This window comes from Balaenoptera acutorostrata, chromosome 13, assembly GCF_949987535.1.
Source record: "Balaenoptera acutorostrata chromosome 13, mBalAcu1.1, whole genome shotgun sequence".
In the NCBI taxonomy this organism is placed as follows: domain Eukaryota; kingdom Metazoa; phylum Chordata; class Mammalia; order Artiodactyla; family Balaenopteridae; genus Balaenoptera; species Balaenoptera acutorostrata.
Window position 1 is genome coordinate 93,667,413 of NC_080076.1, and position 13,355 is coordinate 93,680,767.

The 13,355-nt window shown below is 45.4% G+C and overlaps 1 protein-coding gene across 15 annotated transcripts in view; it reads left to right on the top strand.

Annotated features, from left to right (window-relative positions):
• ZNF10 (zinc finger protein 10) overlaps positions 1-13,355 on the top strand; it is a 112,501-nt gene that overhangs the window by 45,180 nt on the left and 53,966 nt on the right. For 10 of the 15 annotated variants that reach the window (XM_057526032.1, XM_057526029.1, XM_057526028.1 and 7 more), the window contains 2 exons: positions 11,594-11,680; positions 13,195-13,321. In XM_057526032.1, the coding sequence (XP_057382015.1) occupies positions 11,594-11,680; positions 13,195-13,321 (214 nt within the window). Of the gene's footprint in view, positions 1-59; positions 269-2,363; positions 2,412-11,593; positions 11,681-11,840; positions 12,076-13,194; positions 13,322-13,355 lie in introns of those variants that run through there. The other 5 variants (XM_057526036.1, XM_007181308.3, XM_007181310.3 and 2 more) reach the window with 5 other exon arrangements.

The window sequence follows — 13,355 nt, forward strand, 5'->3', positions numbered from 1 at the left end:
GGGCTTTGCGTCCGGCTGCGCTTCTCGGCGGGTCGTGAGTGGACGTGGAGCGCGTGCGCGTGCGCGAGGGCCCGGGGCGCGGCGTGGGCTGTGGGGGCCGGGCGGGCGCAGGAGGCCGGGCGGGGACCAAGCTGCCGCCGCCCGCCCTGCGGACCCGCGCGGGACGCGGAGGCCCGGATGTGGGCGCGCTCGCCGAGCCGCTGCCTTTGTGACGGTGCAGCCCCGCCGGCGACGCTCCCGGTGCTGCGCCTGCAGGTGCCGATCGCAGGTACACGCGAGAGGGCTGGATGTGGTTTCTTCCTAGCGGGAGGCGGCGCCGCCGTTTCCTCGTCTCCTCGCCGAGGCGGACGGTTTTCACCAACAAATGGTTTTTCTTCCCTGTGGTCTCCCGGCCTGAGTGACCCCCGCTGCCACTTGGATTAGCGCGCCTTCGCGTTGGTGGGATGGGACCCTGACGCCCGGACGCGCCGGGCGGTGGTGGGGCGTTTGAACCACATATTCTCAGCGATGCAAAATAAGATTTCGTCTGTTCCTGTTTCTTTTTTTTTTTTCCTTCCCAACTGGGGCTAGATGTTTAAAACTTTGCATATGGCCTTTCCAGCATCTGTTAAACGTGATCATGCTCTTTTTTGTTAGAATGGGAAATTTCTTTACAGTAAATGTCCTAACGTTCCTAAAAGACATCCAACGTGGTTATACTGGTTTTAAAAAATATATACTTCTGGATTCTATTCGTGGATATTGTAGAAGTTATATGCTGCAAACATTGATGAAGTAGGTCTACTTTTAAGAAGTTTGGTGGCAGAAAGGGCTGGATCGATTTCTATTTCTTGCTCCAGTCTAAAAATATTCATTAAAAAAACTTTTTACTTATTGAGACTTATTTTGGCAGTTATTTTCCTCAGAATTGCCTGTCTTATCAGTGTTTAAGATCCAGCAGGTTCGGCATCTCTAGCTCCTGGCTTCCTGATCTTCAGTTGTTGGGTTTTCTTTTTTAATCAAATAGATTAATTGAGGGTGTGTATGTGTTTAACCTAGTTTTACTTTTCAGAGATAGCTCATAATTATTATATTTTTATTTTCTCTTGACGGTTAAACGAATCAAATTTGTACATAAACTAACACCTGGTATGAATGTGAAAGATGAGGTTGACATCAAAATTACATAGATCCCACCCAAAGTATATGGAGAAGGTGAAGAATTTAAGTTCTATCTTTACTTCATATACAGAATATACTGTTAAAAAAAAAAAAAAAAGAAGTAAAAGGGAAGACAGGTTGTCATCCAAAGTGCTAGCTAAAAAATATTAGTCACCTTAGCGGTGTTGACTAAAGTTAACCTGGGACATAAATAGCACAACCCCTCCCGGCCCCTTTTTAAACTACATCAACGCTGCAGTAATTTTCTTCGGTGACCTAACTAATCGCCTCTTCTCTTGTTTCATTAAAATTGTCCCTCTCTTACAAAGCCTCGTGGACAGTGGGTGGCACACGTTCCTGCCCTTCTTGAAAATTGTTCATTTGTTCTTTCATTCCCTCTCTCAACACATATTTCTTGAGCTCTTAGCATGTGCCAGTCACAGGGCCAGTATTTGAGATATATATCATAAGTTAAATTATGAAGTCTGCTTCTCAGTATTTTATATAAACATCTCAAACTTTTGTCTAGGACAAGATATTAATAGTATTTACATAGATACAAGGTGTACTTTCTGGGAAAGAGATGACACAGTATCTTATTAATTAACTACATCCCCAGCATGTACAAGAGATTTAGTTAATATCAATGAGTTTAGTAAAGGGACTGGAAAGAGCATATAAACAGATTGCTTAACTGTCCTCAGTAACAAATTTGCAAATACCTTTGTAAAAGAAAGTCTGTTCACAACAGGAAGAAGATACCTAGTAATTTTAACTAGAAATGTATCTGAATAATAAGAGAAAACTTTAGAAATAATCCTAGGAGTCATAAATAAGAATAAAGGATGAGTAGGAATGAGAACAGTTCTGTTCATGGCTTAAATGCACTTGCCAAGAAAATATTACTAGGATTGTTTTTTTAAAGAACCCCATGCAATTTTTTCTTTCTTTTATATCTCCATCTTCTTAAAAATGTTATGAAAGTGACTCATTCCTTTTCCTTTTAATTAGATGAGAAAATGTTTCTGTTAAAGGAAAAATACTCCTAGAAATGATGAGTTCCCTTGGTTTTCATCACATAATTCAAGCACTGAAGGCTTAGTAGCATATAGTTTTAAAAATTTTTAGTTTTTTAAAATTTTTGTTTTAAGGAAAAAGGAGTTTCATTGTGTGATATCTCCGTTTTGCTTACAATAGATTTTCACCTGTACTTTTCCTTATAGCATGACTCAGATCAGCCAGGGTCTTAAATCTTCTGGCTCTGAAGCAAGGTAAGGACTGGTGTGTCACCGGCTGTATATGCATCTCTGGCTTAGAACCAACACCAGGAGCATAATTTTTGCCTCTTTCCACACAATACCTTTCTGCTGTCTCATTCTTACCTTTTCTGGTCAATATTTTATTATGAAAAATTTTGAACATACAGCTAAACTGAAAGAAGTTTACAGTGAATACTTGTAACCTCCCCTCCTAGACTCTACCATTAACATTTTACTATACTAATTTGAACATATATCTGTCTGTCCCTTTCTTCATCAGTCCCTCTTTTTTGGGATGCATTTCAAAGTAAATTGCAGCCATCAGTATGCTTTCCTGAAATACTTCTGAATGCATGTGCATTGTTAACCAGAATTTAATGTTTGTTTCGCTTTTGCTTTTGATGTGAAATTTACATAAAAAGAAATGCACAACCTGAGAGTGTCCATTTGTTGAGTTTTCACAGATGCACAATCTTTGCCTTTTGTATCTTTGAGTATGTCTTTGCTGTCTCTGCTGCTGGGTCCTTTGGCTGATGATCCCTTGTCCTTCACAGATGCCAAATACCAGTGAACTTATTCAGAACCTTAAGAGATCTGTTCTCTTTTATTAAGAATTACATACTCCATATGCCCAAGAGAAACGCTATCCCCGAGAAGGTCTCGCCGGTCCATGGGCACTGGTCCTCAAGCACTGGGTATTCCAGTCTCCATTGCCTGCCCTGAGGGCAGACATATGTACAAACCACAAGTTATCGCCTAGTGTTTGACAAATGCTGAGTGAACAAATACGAAGCACAAAGCACTGTGCTGGCCTCTTTCCAGGTTTTAGAGTGAGGTTATCCCAGTTCTCAAGTGGTTCTTCATCTTACAGGGAGGTGGACAAATGAGCCAAGTGTTGAAGTGCTAGGAGCGTGGGCAAAAGGCTCCAGGGATTTTCTCTGGGACGATGGGAAGGTTTTTGGAAAAGGTGGCATGTGAATGAGGCTTAGAGAACATGGGGCAAGTGCAGTAGGATTGAAGGTTGAAAGGTTGTCAGGGCCCAGAATGTGGATGGTTGTGATCAGAGCTGTGCATGGAACCTCTGTGCCTCAGATCGTAACTTCCATAGCCTTCTTGCTGGTGCTGGAAGCTTCTTTCAGGCCATCTCTGCTCTGGTGGTGGGCAGAATAGCAGCTCTCAAAAGACATCTGCGTCCTGACTGCCAGAAGCTGTGGCTGCCTCAGCTTCCTGGCAACAGGAACCGTGTAGATGTGATTCAGCCGAGGACCTTGGAACGGGGAGCCTGCCCTGGGTTATGTGGGGGGGACAGGGGGACAGAGGGTGAGGGTCGGAGGACTTGTGACAGCGGAGGCGGCAGGGCACAGAGGGCAGTGACCTTGCTGCTGCGGGCTTCCTGCCTGCAAGCCTGGTCCCTCCCTCCCAGCTGTTGAGCCCACCCGTGCCCTGCTTCACGCCCACAGACACGCCCAGGTCCCCATTTGATCCTACCACCTCTTCTAGCTCCGCCCTTTCGTTGCTGTTCTCGCCTCCAAACTTCTCAGCCCTATTGTGGAATTTGTCTGCTGTTCCCGCTTTAGTGAACCCTCATCTAACCAGTCAGGGCACTAGAATGCCTAATTCATCGGAACTCTGTTAATCCTCCCTTCCTTGAAATTCTCTCTTCTGGCTTCTGATATACATCTCTACAGCTCTTCTATAGATCTGTCTGTAGATCTTCTCATTCTCTGGTGGATCTTTCTCTGCTTCCTTTTTGGGATTCCTTTTCTCCTCTGTTTTCTTCCTAGATGCTAATTTATCCCACAATTTTTATTCCTTTTAGATCCCCATGATTTTTAAAAATTAATTAATTAATTAATTAATTTTTGGCTGCATTGGGTCTTTGTTGCTGCGTGCGGGCTTTCTCTAGTTGCGGCAAGCGGGGGCTGCTCTTCGTTGTGCTGCGCGGGCTTCTCATTGTGGTGGCTTCTCTTGTTGCGGAGCACAGGCTGTAGGCGCGCAGCCTTCAGTAGTTGTGGCACGCAGGCTTCAGTAGTTGTGGCTCGCGGGCTCTAGAGCACAGGCTCAGTAGTTGTGGTGCATGGGCTTAGTTGCTCCACGGCATGTGAGATCTTCCTGGACCAGGGCTCGAACCCATGTCCCCTGCATTGGCAGGCGGATTCTTAACCACTGCGCCACCAGGGAAGTCCCTATCCCACAATTTTCTGGTCCTACAGTTTATTTTACTCTCCATGGTATCTTTGGTTGATTTTATGCACTGCCATGGTGTCATCTGATAATGCCATTACCCAGCTTTACCAGATATTCTGTCTCCTGGTGGGCTTTATAGGAATCATGTCCCAGGGATGTATAATCTCCCTTAGACCCCATCTGTCTCCTTCACCCGCATCAGAGTAGATGAATACATCACCCCCAAATCTGTGACTAAAGATCCACCCCCACTCCCCCTCAAGAAGTTGTCCTGTTTGAGAATATAGCTGTGCAGCTTGAGTAGATCCAGGTAGAACAGAAATGTGGATGGCGGGTGATACAGCTGGATAACCCTCACATCTAAACGTGTCCTTCTCCCTCTTCCTCCTCTGGCTCATGCACCGTGTGCACAGCCAGTCCTACCCCCAGACGTTATTGTCCATTCTGTCACCCAGAAACCTGGGGTCACCTTGAACCCTGAACCTGTGTTCCCATCCACATCTAATCAATTCCATTGCTGCCCTCCTTTGTGCCCCTGTCTTCTAGATCACAGTTTCCCTCCTGCCTGGTTTTGCAGCTCTTTCACCCCCTCTAGTCCGTCACGCAGCTACCTCAAAGACAGACACATCTGTTGTCATTGCCCAGCTGACAGCATGTCGGCAAGAGTCTGTGTTTCTGAGGATGGCACTTTGGGCCTCTGTGCCCTCGACCTGGCCTGTTTCTGGCTGCTCCCTGCCCTGCACCACATTCGACGGCCACACGTCGAGCTTCTCCCCCCACGTCACTGTCGAAGGCCCTGCCTTTGTTCATGGTTCCCCACCCTCGCTTATCTGCCTGAACTCAGACGCGCTCTGGACTCAGCCTTAGACCCCCAGCTCGTGCTAGACTAAGCCTTGAGACTCCCAGCTCGTGCTCTGGACTCAGCCTTAGACCCCCAGCTCGTGCTAGACTAAGCCTTGAGACTCCCAGCTCATGCTCTGGACTCAGCCTTGAGACCCCCAGCTCGTGCTCTGGACTCAGCCTTGAGACCCCCAGCTTGTGCTCTGGACTCAGCCTTGAGACCCCCAGCTCGTGCTGGACTCAGCCTTAGACCCCCAGCTCGTGCTGGACTCAGCCTTGAGACCCCCAGCTCGTGCTCTGGACTCAGCCTTGAGACCCCCAGCTCGTGCTGGACTCAGCCTTAGACCCCCAGCTCATGCTGGACTCAGCCTTGAGACCCCCAGCTTGTGCTCTGGACTCAGCCTTGAGACCCCCAGCTCGTGCTGGACTCAGCCTTGAGACCCCCAGCTCGTGCTGGACTCAGCCTTGAGACCCCCAGCTCGTGCTCTGGACTCAGCCTTGAGACCCCCAGCTCGTGCTGGACTCAGCCTTGAGACCCCCAGCTCGTGCTGGACTCAGCCTTGAGACCCCCAGCTCGTGCTAGACTAAGCCTTGAGACTCCCAGCTCGTGCTCTGGACTCAGCCTTGAGACCCCCAGCTCGTGCTCTGGACTCAGCCTTGAGACCCCCAGCTCATGCTGGACTCAGCCTTGAGACCCCCAGCTCATGCTAGACTAAGCCTTGAGACTCCCAGCTTGTGCTCTGGACTCAGCCTTGAGACCCCCAGCTCGTGCTGGCTGCCGTCTGTGCTCCATGGGGGTCGGTTTCTTCAGCTCGACTTAGCTGCTGAGGGCAGGGATAAATGCTTCACTCACGTTTTATCCCCTGGGCCTGGGACACAGCTGGGATCATAGTAAAGTGTTCAGGAATGATTTAGAAAAATGACAGAAGATCACAATAGTTATCAGCTTACCTGCTGTTTCCCTAAATACAAATGAAAACTCATCCCGGTGTCCCTCCCCTGGCAATATCTGTTGTTACGTTAGAGAAGTCAGTTTTGGTCAGTTGCATAAGAAGATCTTTCGTAAATCTGGTGTCTGATGAAAGGATCTGATTACCCCCAAGAAATGGTAGAAACTGAGAATTAAATAGACTCCATGACAGCTTGGATCAGTGGCTCTCAACCATGGTGCACGTCAGAACCACCTGGAGTGCTCCCTCCCCAGAAAATTAAATGAGACTCTCTTGGTGGGGAAGGGTGGCATGGGACCCAAGTATTAATAATTTATTAATATAGGGGGAAAGTCCAGTGTGCAGTCAGGGCTATAAACCGCCAGTTTAGATAAAGTTTTAAATAAATTATCTAGAAGTGGGCGTTAAGGGAAATTAGGGTGACATAAGACTATTTGCTTTAAATCATAAAACAGGAGAGTCACTGGAATGAACCTTAGATGTCCATGTAAACTGGAGGCTGTATATAGTTTCTTTTTTTCTTTTTAAATAAGATCCTATTGAAAGTTTATCAGTGACTAGAAATTTCCTGCCTCTTTCCGTGACCTGATCTGTTACCAGGTGTTGTTTGATTAATGGTGTCTTATTATGTTGACTTGTAATTGACTTTGTGACTCCACACGTTTTTCCAAATTCTGCCCTCTGGAACAACTCATAATAAATATTATCCCTGTGGACTTCCCTGGTGGTGCAGTGGTTAGGAATCTGCCTGCCAATGCAGGGAACATGGGTTCGATCCCTGGTCTGGGAATATCCCACATGCCGCAGAGCAACTAAGCCCATGCACCACAACTACTGAGCCTGAGCTCTAGAGCCCGTGAGCCACAACTACTGAGCCTGCAAGCCACAACTACTGAGCCTGTGCTCTAGAGCCCACGAGCCACAACTACTGAGCCCGTGTGCAACAACTACTGAAGCCCGTGCGCCTAGAGCCCGTGCTCCACAACAAGAGAAGCCACCGCAATGAGAAGCCTGTGCACCGCAACGAAGAGTAGACCCTGCTCGCCACAACTAGAGAAAGCCCACACACAGCAACGAAGACCCAACGTACCCAAAAAAATAAAACACAAAATGTTTAAAAATATATATATTATCCCTGTTCCACAGGATCTGTAAATGTGTGAAGACCATTCTCTTGCTTCACCCAAGTAATTTCTTATGCAGGCTGGACGTCCCTGGTTATTTCAGCCTTTACTCACCTGAGCTCAGTGAGGGAGGGGCCTGTCTGAACAGCTGCTGCTCTGGGCTCAGCCCCTGGAATAGTACTTGGCATGTGGTTCGTGAGCCCTTGGTAAACATCTGGAGCAAGAAGGTGTGAACAAGGAACACACGTGTTCATCCCACCTTTCCATCCTGCTGACTGGATTCTGACTCCTGGAAATGAGCCTGTGCTCCTCTGATGATACCCCACAGAGAACACGTGTCCGCTTCTGTGTCTTAACTCCCACAGCTGGTGTGTTCAGCTAAAGTTACTCAAGTTTCTGGGGAAGGGTTAAAAGCAGTAAGGACAGACCTGTGCCTGGCATCAGTGACCTCACCCCAAGCAGACATGACCTTGGGCAGGTAGCTGTGCTCTTTGGCTGTACTTTTGTTCAGTTCATGTTGCTTCCTGTCCTAGGGACTGTGGGAGCACAGAGGCGAAAGAACACTAAACCTTCCTGGAGAAATTAGGGAATGACATAGGAAAGGGTGATGTTTGATCTTGCAGGATGGGTAGGATTTTACCAAGCGGCACGAAAGGGCAGAGCCTTCCTGGCCTAGGACTAGGGCGTGTGAAGAGGTTGGGCAGTTCAGGTGGTGCAGCATGGATGTGGGGGGGGTGGGTGGTAGTTTGATGGGACATTTAGGGCTAGTGAGGGAGAAAAGGGCCCGCCACAAAGAACCCTAAATCCTTGCTGAGGACTTGGTCCATTTTCCTGTGAGTACTGGGAGATCAGCAGAGAATTCTAATCAAGAAGCGCAACTTACGTGTTTTACAGAGATGATGCTGATGTGGACACTCATCGGAGTGAGAAAGACCAGAGGCGGGGAAGCCAAGCCTGAGCCAAGGCCGTGGGATCTGGAGGGGTGGGCTAGAGAAACGTCTAGGAGGGGATTTACAGGTTGTAGTAACTGATTGGATGTTAAGAGGACAGAGTCCAGAAAGATACTTGCGTTACTTGTCCCTAGATGTCGTGTATGTTTTTAATTAACAAGCAGATAATCCTTACCGTGTGTCAGGCACTGTTTTCTGTGTTTTACAAATATGGACTCATTTAATTCTCGTAATAACCCTATGGTAGGCACTATTTAGTCCCCACTGTACAGATGAAGAGACCAAGATACTGAAAGGTTAAGAAGCCACCTGTGAGCAGTGGAGTGGGGTCTGAACCCAGGCTGTCTGGCTGCAGAAGCCATGCTGTTAACCACAGTTGGGAATATGCACTTGAGGTTGGGGAAGACATAGGGGCAGAGGACAGAGTGATCTGTTCATTCTAGCCCAACACTGAGACTGTCGTGAGCCAACAATGGGATGGACCATGGGGTAAAACAAGTAGGTGTGCTCCATGCCCTGGAAGTGCCCAGGGGGCCATTGATACGGCGGAGACTGAGAAAGACGGAGAAGCAACAAAGGGTGACCTACATTTAAGCTAATCATAATTTTTAATTTTTATTAGTATTTTTAATTTTAAAAAATGGATGTATAGTTGATTTACAATGTTGTGTTAATTACTGCTGTACAGGGAATTCCCTGCTGGTCCAGTGGTTAGGACTCTGTGCTTTCATTGCTGAGGATGTGGGTTCAATCCCTGGTCGGGGAACTAAGATCCCGCAAGCCGTGCGATGTGGCTAAAAGAAAAAAAAAAAGTTACTGCTGTACAGCAAAGTGATTCAGTTATATGTGTGTGTGTGTGTGTGTGTGTGTGTGTGTGTGTGTGTGTACATTCTCTTTTTTCATATTCTTTTCCTTTATGGTTTATCATAGGCTATTGAGTATAATTCCCTGTGCTATACAGTAGGACCTTGTTGTCTGTCCATTCTATATATAATAGTTTGCATCTGCTAACCCCAAACTCCCAATCCTCCCCTCCCCCCGGCCACTACAAGTCTGTTTTCTATGTCTGTGGGTCTTTTTCTGTTACATAGATAAGTTCATTTGTGTCATATTTTAGATTCCACACATAAGTAATATCGTATGGTATTTGTCTTTCTTTTTCTGACTTACTTAGTATGGTAGTCTCTAGTTGCATCTAATCATAATTTTTTAAGTCATTAGAGAAGACTAAGAAGTACCAAGATATATAGAGGAAAACTAGGTGAGGGGCTAGCAAAGTCAATAAAGAGGTTCAAGAACAATTGAGAGGCCAGCAGTGCCTCTATAACAGGTGTCATTGGTGAAAACCAGTTTAGCACTGGTGAGGGGTCAGAAACCCTAGTGCTTTTGTTCAGGTACAATAAGTATGGGTAGAATTGAAATGGAAATCCTTAAGATCTCCAGAAGACAAAGGGGGCAAACAATGTAAAAGGAAGCAAATACAAAAGAGCCATAAACATAAACATATGGAAAATATTCAAACCTAGTATTCAAAGGGTGGAAATTAAAGATACAATCTAAATTTAAAACAAGTTAAAAGTGCAGTGTTTATAGACTTCTACTTCTGTCCAAGATGGAGTAACAGGGAGGGGATTTACCTATCCTCTTGCCCAAACAAACAGCAACAACAACAAAAAGACAAAATACATGAAACAATCGTTTAAAGACATTCGATATCAGACCACAAAGGACAATTATCCCTGAGAGATGGAAAACCAAGCAGGTTAGCCCTCTGACTGCCCTGGTTTATTGCCTTGAGAGGGTTTCCAGGTTACAGCAGAGGAAGGGGAAGCTGAGAGCGGCTGAGCAGACCCTGAGTCCAGAATGCAGAGCTGAGGCTGCGAAGGGCAGGGCAGCAGCCTTCACAGAGTGCAGAGGGTGCCCCTGAGTGATCACACAAAGCACACAAGGGGGAGGAAGCTGCAGGGAACAGCATGTGGTGTTCACATGGGGGTTATGGCCATTACTGCTGGCCAGGCTGGAAAGCTCTTCTGATTGCTGGAGCACTGGGAGTGGAGCTATATGAAGCACTGAAAGGAAAAATACCTGTCTGCTTAGGAGTCTATATTTGGCAAAAGTATATTTCAACAACAAAGGCAAGACAACCTCCAGAATGGGAGAAAATATTTGGAAGTTATATTATCTGATAAGGGTTTACTATCCAGAATAGATAAAAAACTACAATTCAACAACTAAAAGACAAATGACCCAATTTAAAAACAGGTAAAGGACTTGAACAGACATTTCTCCAAAGAAGATGTACAAATGGCCAGTAAGCACACGAAAATAATGCGAATCAAAAGCACGGTGAGATACCACTTCACCCCCACTAAGATGGCTATATAGTTTAAAAGATGGTACAACACGTGTCGGCAAGCATGTGGGGAAGTTGGAACCCTTGTACATTACTTGTGTGAAAGTAAAATGGTGCAGCCACTATGGAAAACAGTTTGGTGGGTCCTCAAAAAGCTAAACGTAAAATTACCGGATGAGCCAGCAATTCCACTCCTAGGTATACCCGTCAGCAGATGAATGGATAAACAAAATGTGGTGGGTCCATACAATGGAGTATTATTCAGCCATTAGAGTGAACTACTGATACGGGCTACAACATGCATGAACCTTGAAAGCATGATGCTGAGTGAAATAAGCCTGACATGAAAGGGCAAATATCGTATGATTCCCTTTTCACCTATAAGGGAAAATAATCTGAAAAAGAATATATATATATATATGTGTGTGTGTAAAACTGAGTCACTTTGCTGTACACCTGGAACTACCACAACATTGTAAATCAGCTATACTTCAGTAATAAAAAGGATTTTTAAAAAAATAAGAGGATTTGATGTATTAGAACCATTCAGTTCCAAATGAAATTTAGCATGGAACTGTAGAGATTGCAGGGTGCGGGAGAGGCAGTCTTCGGAGCTCTTTTCTTCCTACTCCTGGGGATTTCGGGCACTATAGGTGTATTTCTGGAACAGTCAGATGTCGTCTGGATGTGTGGATGTATAGGTACAGCAGTTGGTCTGAGGGAATCTAGGCTCGCGATTAATGAGCCCCAGGTCACAGCACCTTTCCTCAAGTTTCTGCCTTTTCCGCAGCTTCACCTGCTCGGGATCTCCTGTTACTCAGGAAGCGTCAGGAACGAGGAGGGCATGGAGGCCGAGTTGCTAACTGCCCGGTCTCACGTAAGTTGGGCTGCCTTCATTCTTCTTTGTTTTCCGGCTGAGAATCCCTTTTTAGTTAAGGGTTCTTAAGGGGTCCGTATCTCAGACACTTCCTCCAATAGACTAGCACTGTTTATTTGCTTTATTTATAGCTGTAGTTTTATTTCCTTTCATATCAAAGAAACACAACTGGAACAGAAATGTGTGAAATATTGAGGACTCTGATGAGCTGCTCTTTCGTCCACAGTGAGGAATGACTGAGCACACAGCAAGCTTTCTCCCTTCAAGATGATGACAGAACTGGGATGTTGGTGCCTTTCTGAGGGATTCCCTGGTCCCTGGTGGTCTTGGGTGTGGGTCTGGTGTGTTAATTCCTCCCTGGGGACTGCCTGTGGAGGAGCTTGGGGACAAGTTAGGTAATTATCCAGGAGTAACTGCAACCAAGACAGGAAGAGCCCCGGGGGAGGGTGGGTCTTCTGGGGACAGAGAGATGGGTGGGGGACCCTCCTTCAGACTCACTGAGCTTCGCCCCTAGATGATCCCTCATACTTTACTCCTACGTGTACTCAAAACCCCACCAGAAAGCATAGTCTTTGCTTTTGGCTGTCCTACATATTTTGAAGGATTTAAGAGAAGAAAAGTAGTCTATTGTATTTACCCAGATATTTACTCTTTTTCTTTCTCATTCATCATTCCTGAGATTTAAAGTTTCTCTCTTGTATCATTTCCCTTCTGCCTGAAGAATTACCTTTAGCATTCTTTTTAGAGCAGGTCTGCTGGTAACAAATCCTGTTTCTTTAACTTTTTTGAGAATGTAGTTTTCATCATTCCTGAAAGATATTTTCACCTAATAATTGAAATTCTAGCATGACAGTTCTTTTCTTTCAGCATTAAAAAATCCCCACTATTCCACTGTCGTTTTACCTTCACAGTCTTTGATGAGAAATGCTCAGTTATTCAAATGGGTTTTTTTCTGTGTGTCATCTATAGATCCTTTTGATGTATCTAATAAAGGCCTTGCTTCTGTATCTATTGTTTTGTTACTATTAAAATATAATCTCTTCTCCATTTTTTAAATGCCTACCAATATTTAGGAAAAATGTTTTGGAAATTTATTTTAGGTCATAAAACATGACTAGGTTGGTCTCTTAAGTGTAAAGTTGCACTTGAGCTCAAGACTGTTTTTCCCTTCTTCTCCTGACTTGTATTAGGTTCTAATTATTTCACATAAGTGTAGATTAACTGATTCTCCTTGCTTTAGCCGTTTACAACATACTTGATTTAAATGAAAGTGTTTCTGACAGTTTCTAAACTGAAAGCATAACATGGAACTGGTTTCTAGACAGTACGTACTTAATACCATTCCTTTTAGGACTTGTCCAGAATTCAACGTAAATGCTACTCACTCCTAGAATGAATTCTGTTCTATCCTGTTTCCCTACCCAAGTGCTATCTGCCTAATCTCTCTTTCTGTCAATATTCGGGAAAGGGAGAGCAGAGATATACATCAGGCTCAAATTTGCTTTGTGTTGTAGACACTGGTGACCTTCAAGGACATACTTGTGAACTTCACGAGGGAGGAGTGGAAGCTGCTGGACCCCGCTCAGCAGCTCATGTACAAAGATGTGATGTTGGAGAACTACAGAAACCTGATGTCCTTGGGTGAGATGGACCTCTGTTTGGGGGGTTTGGGTTC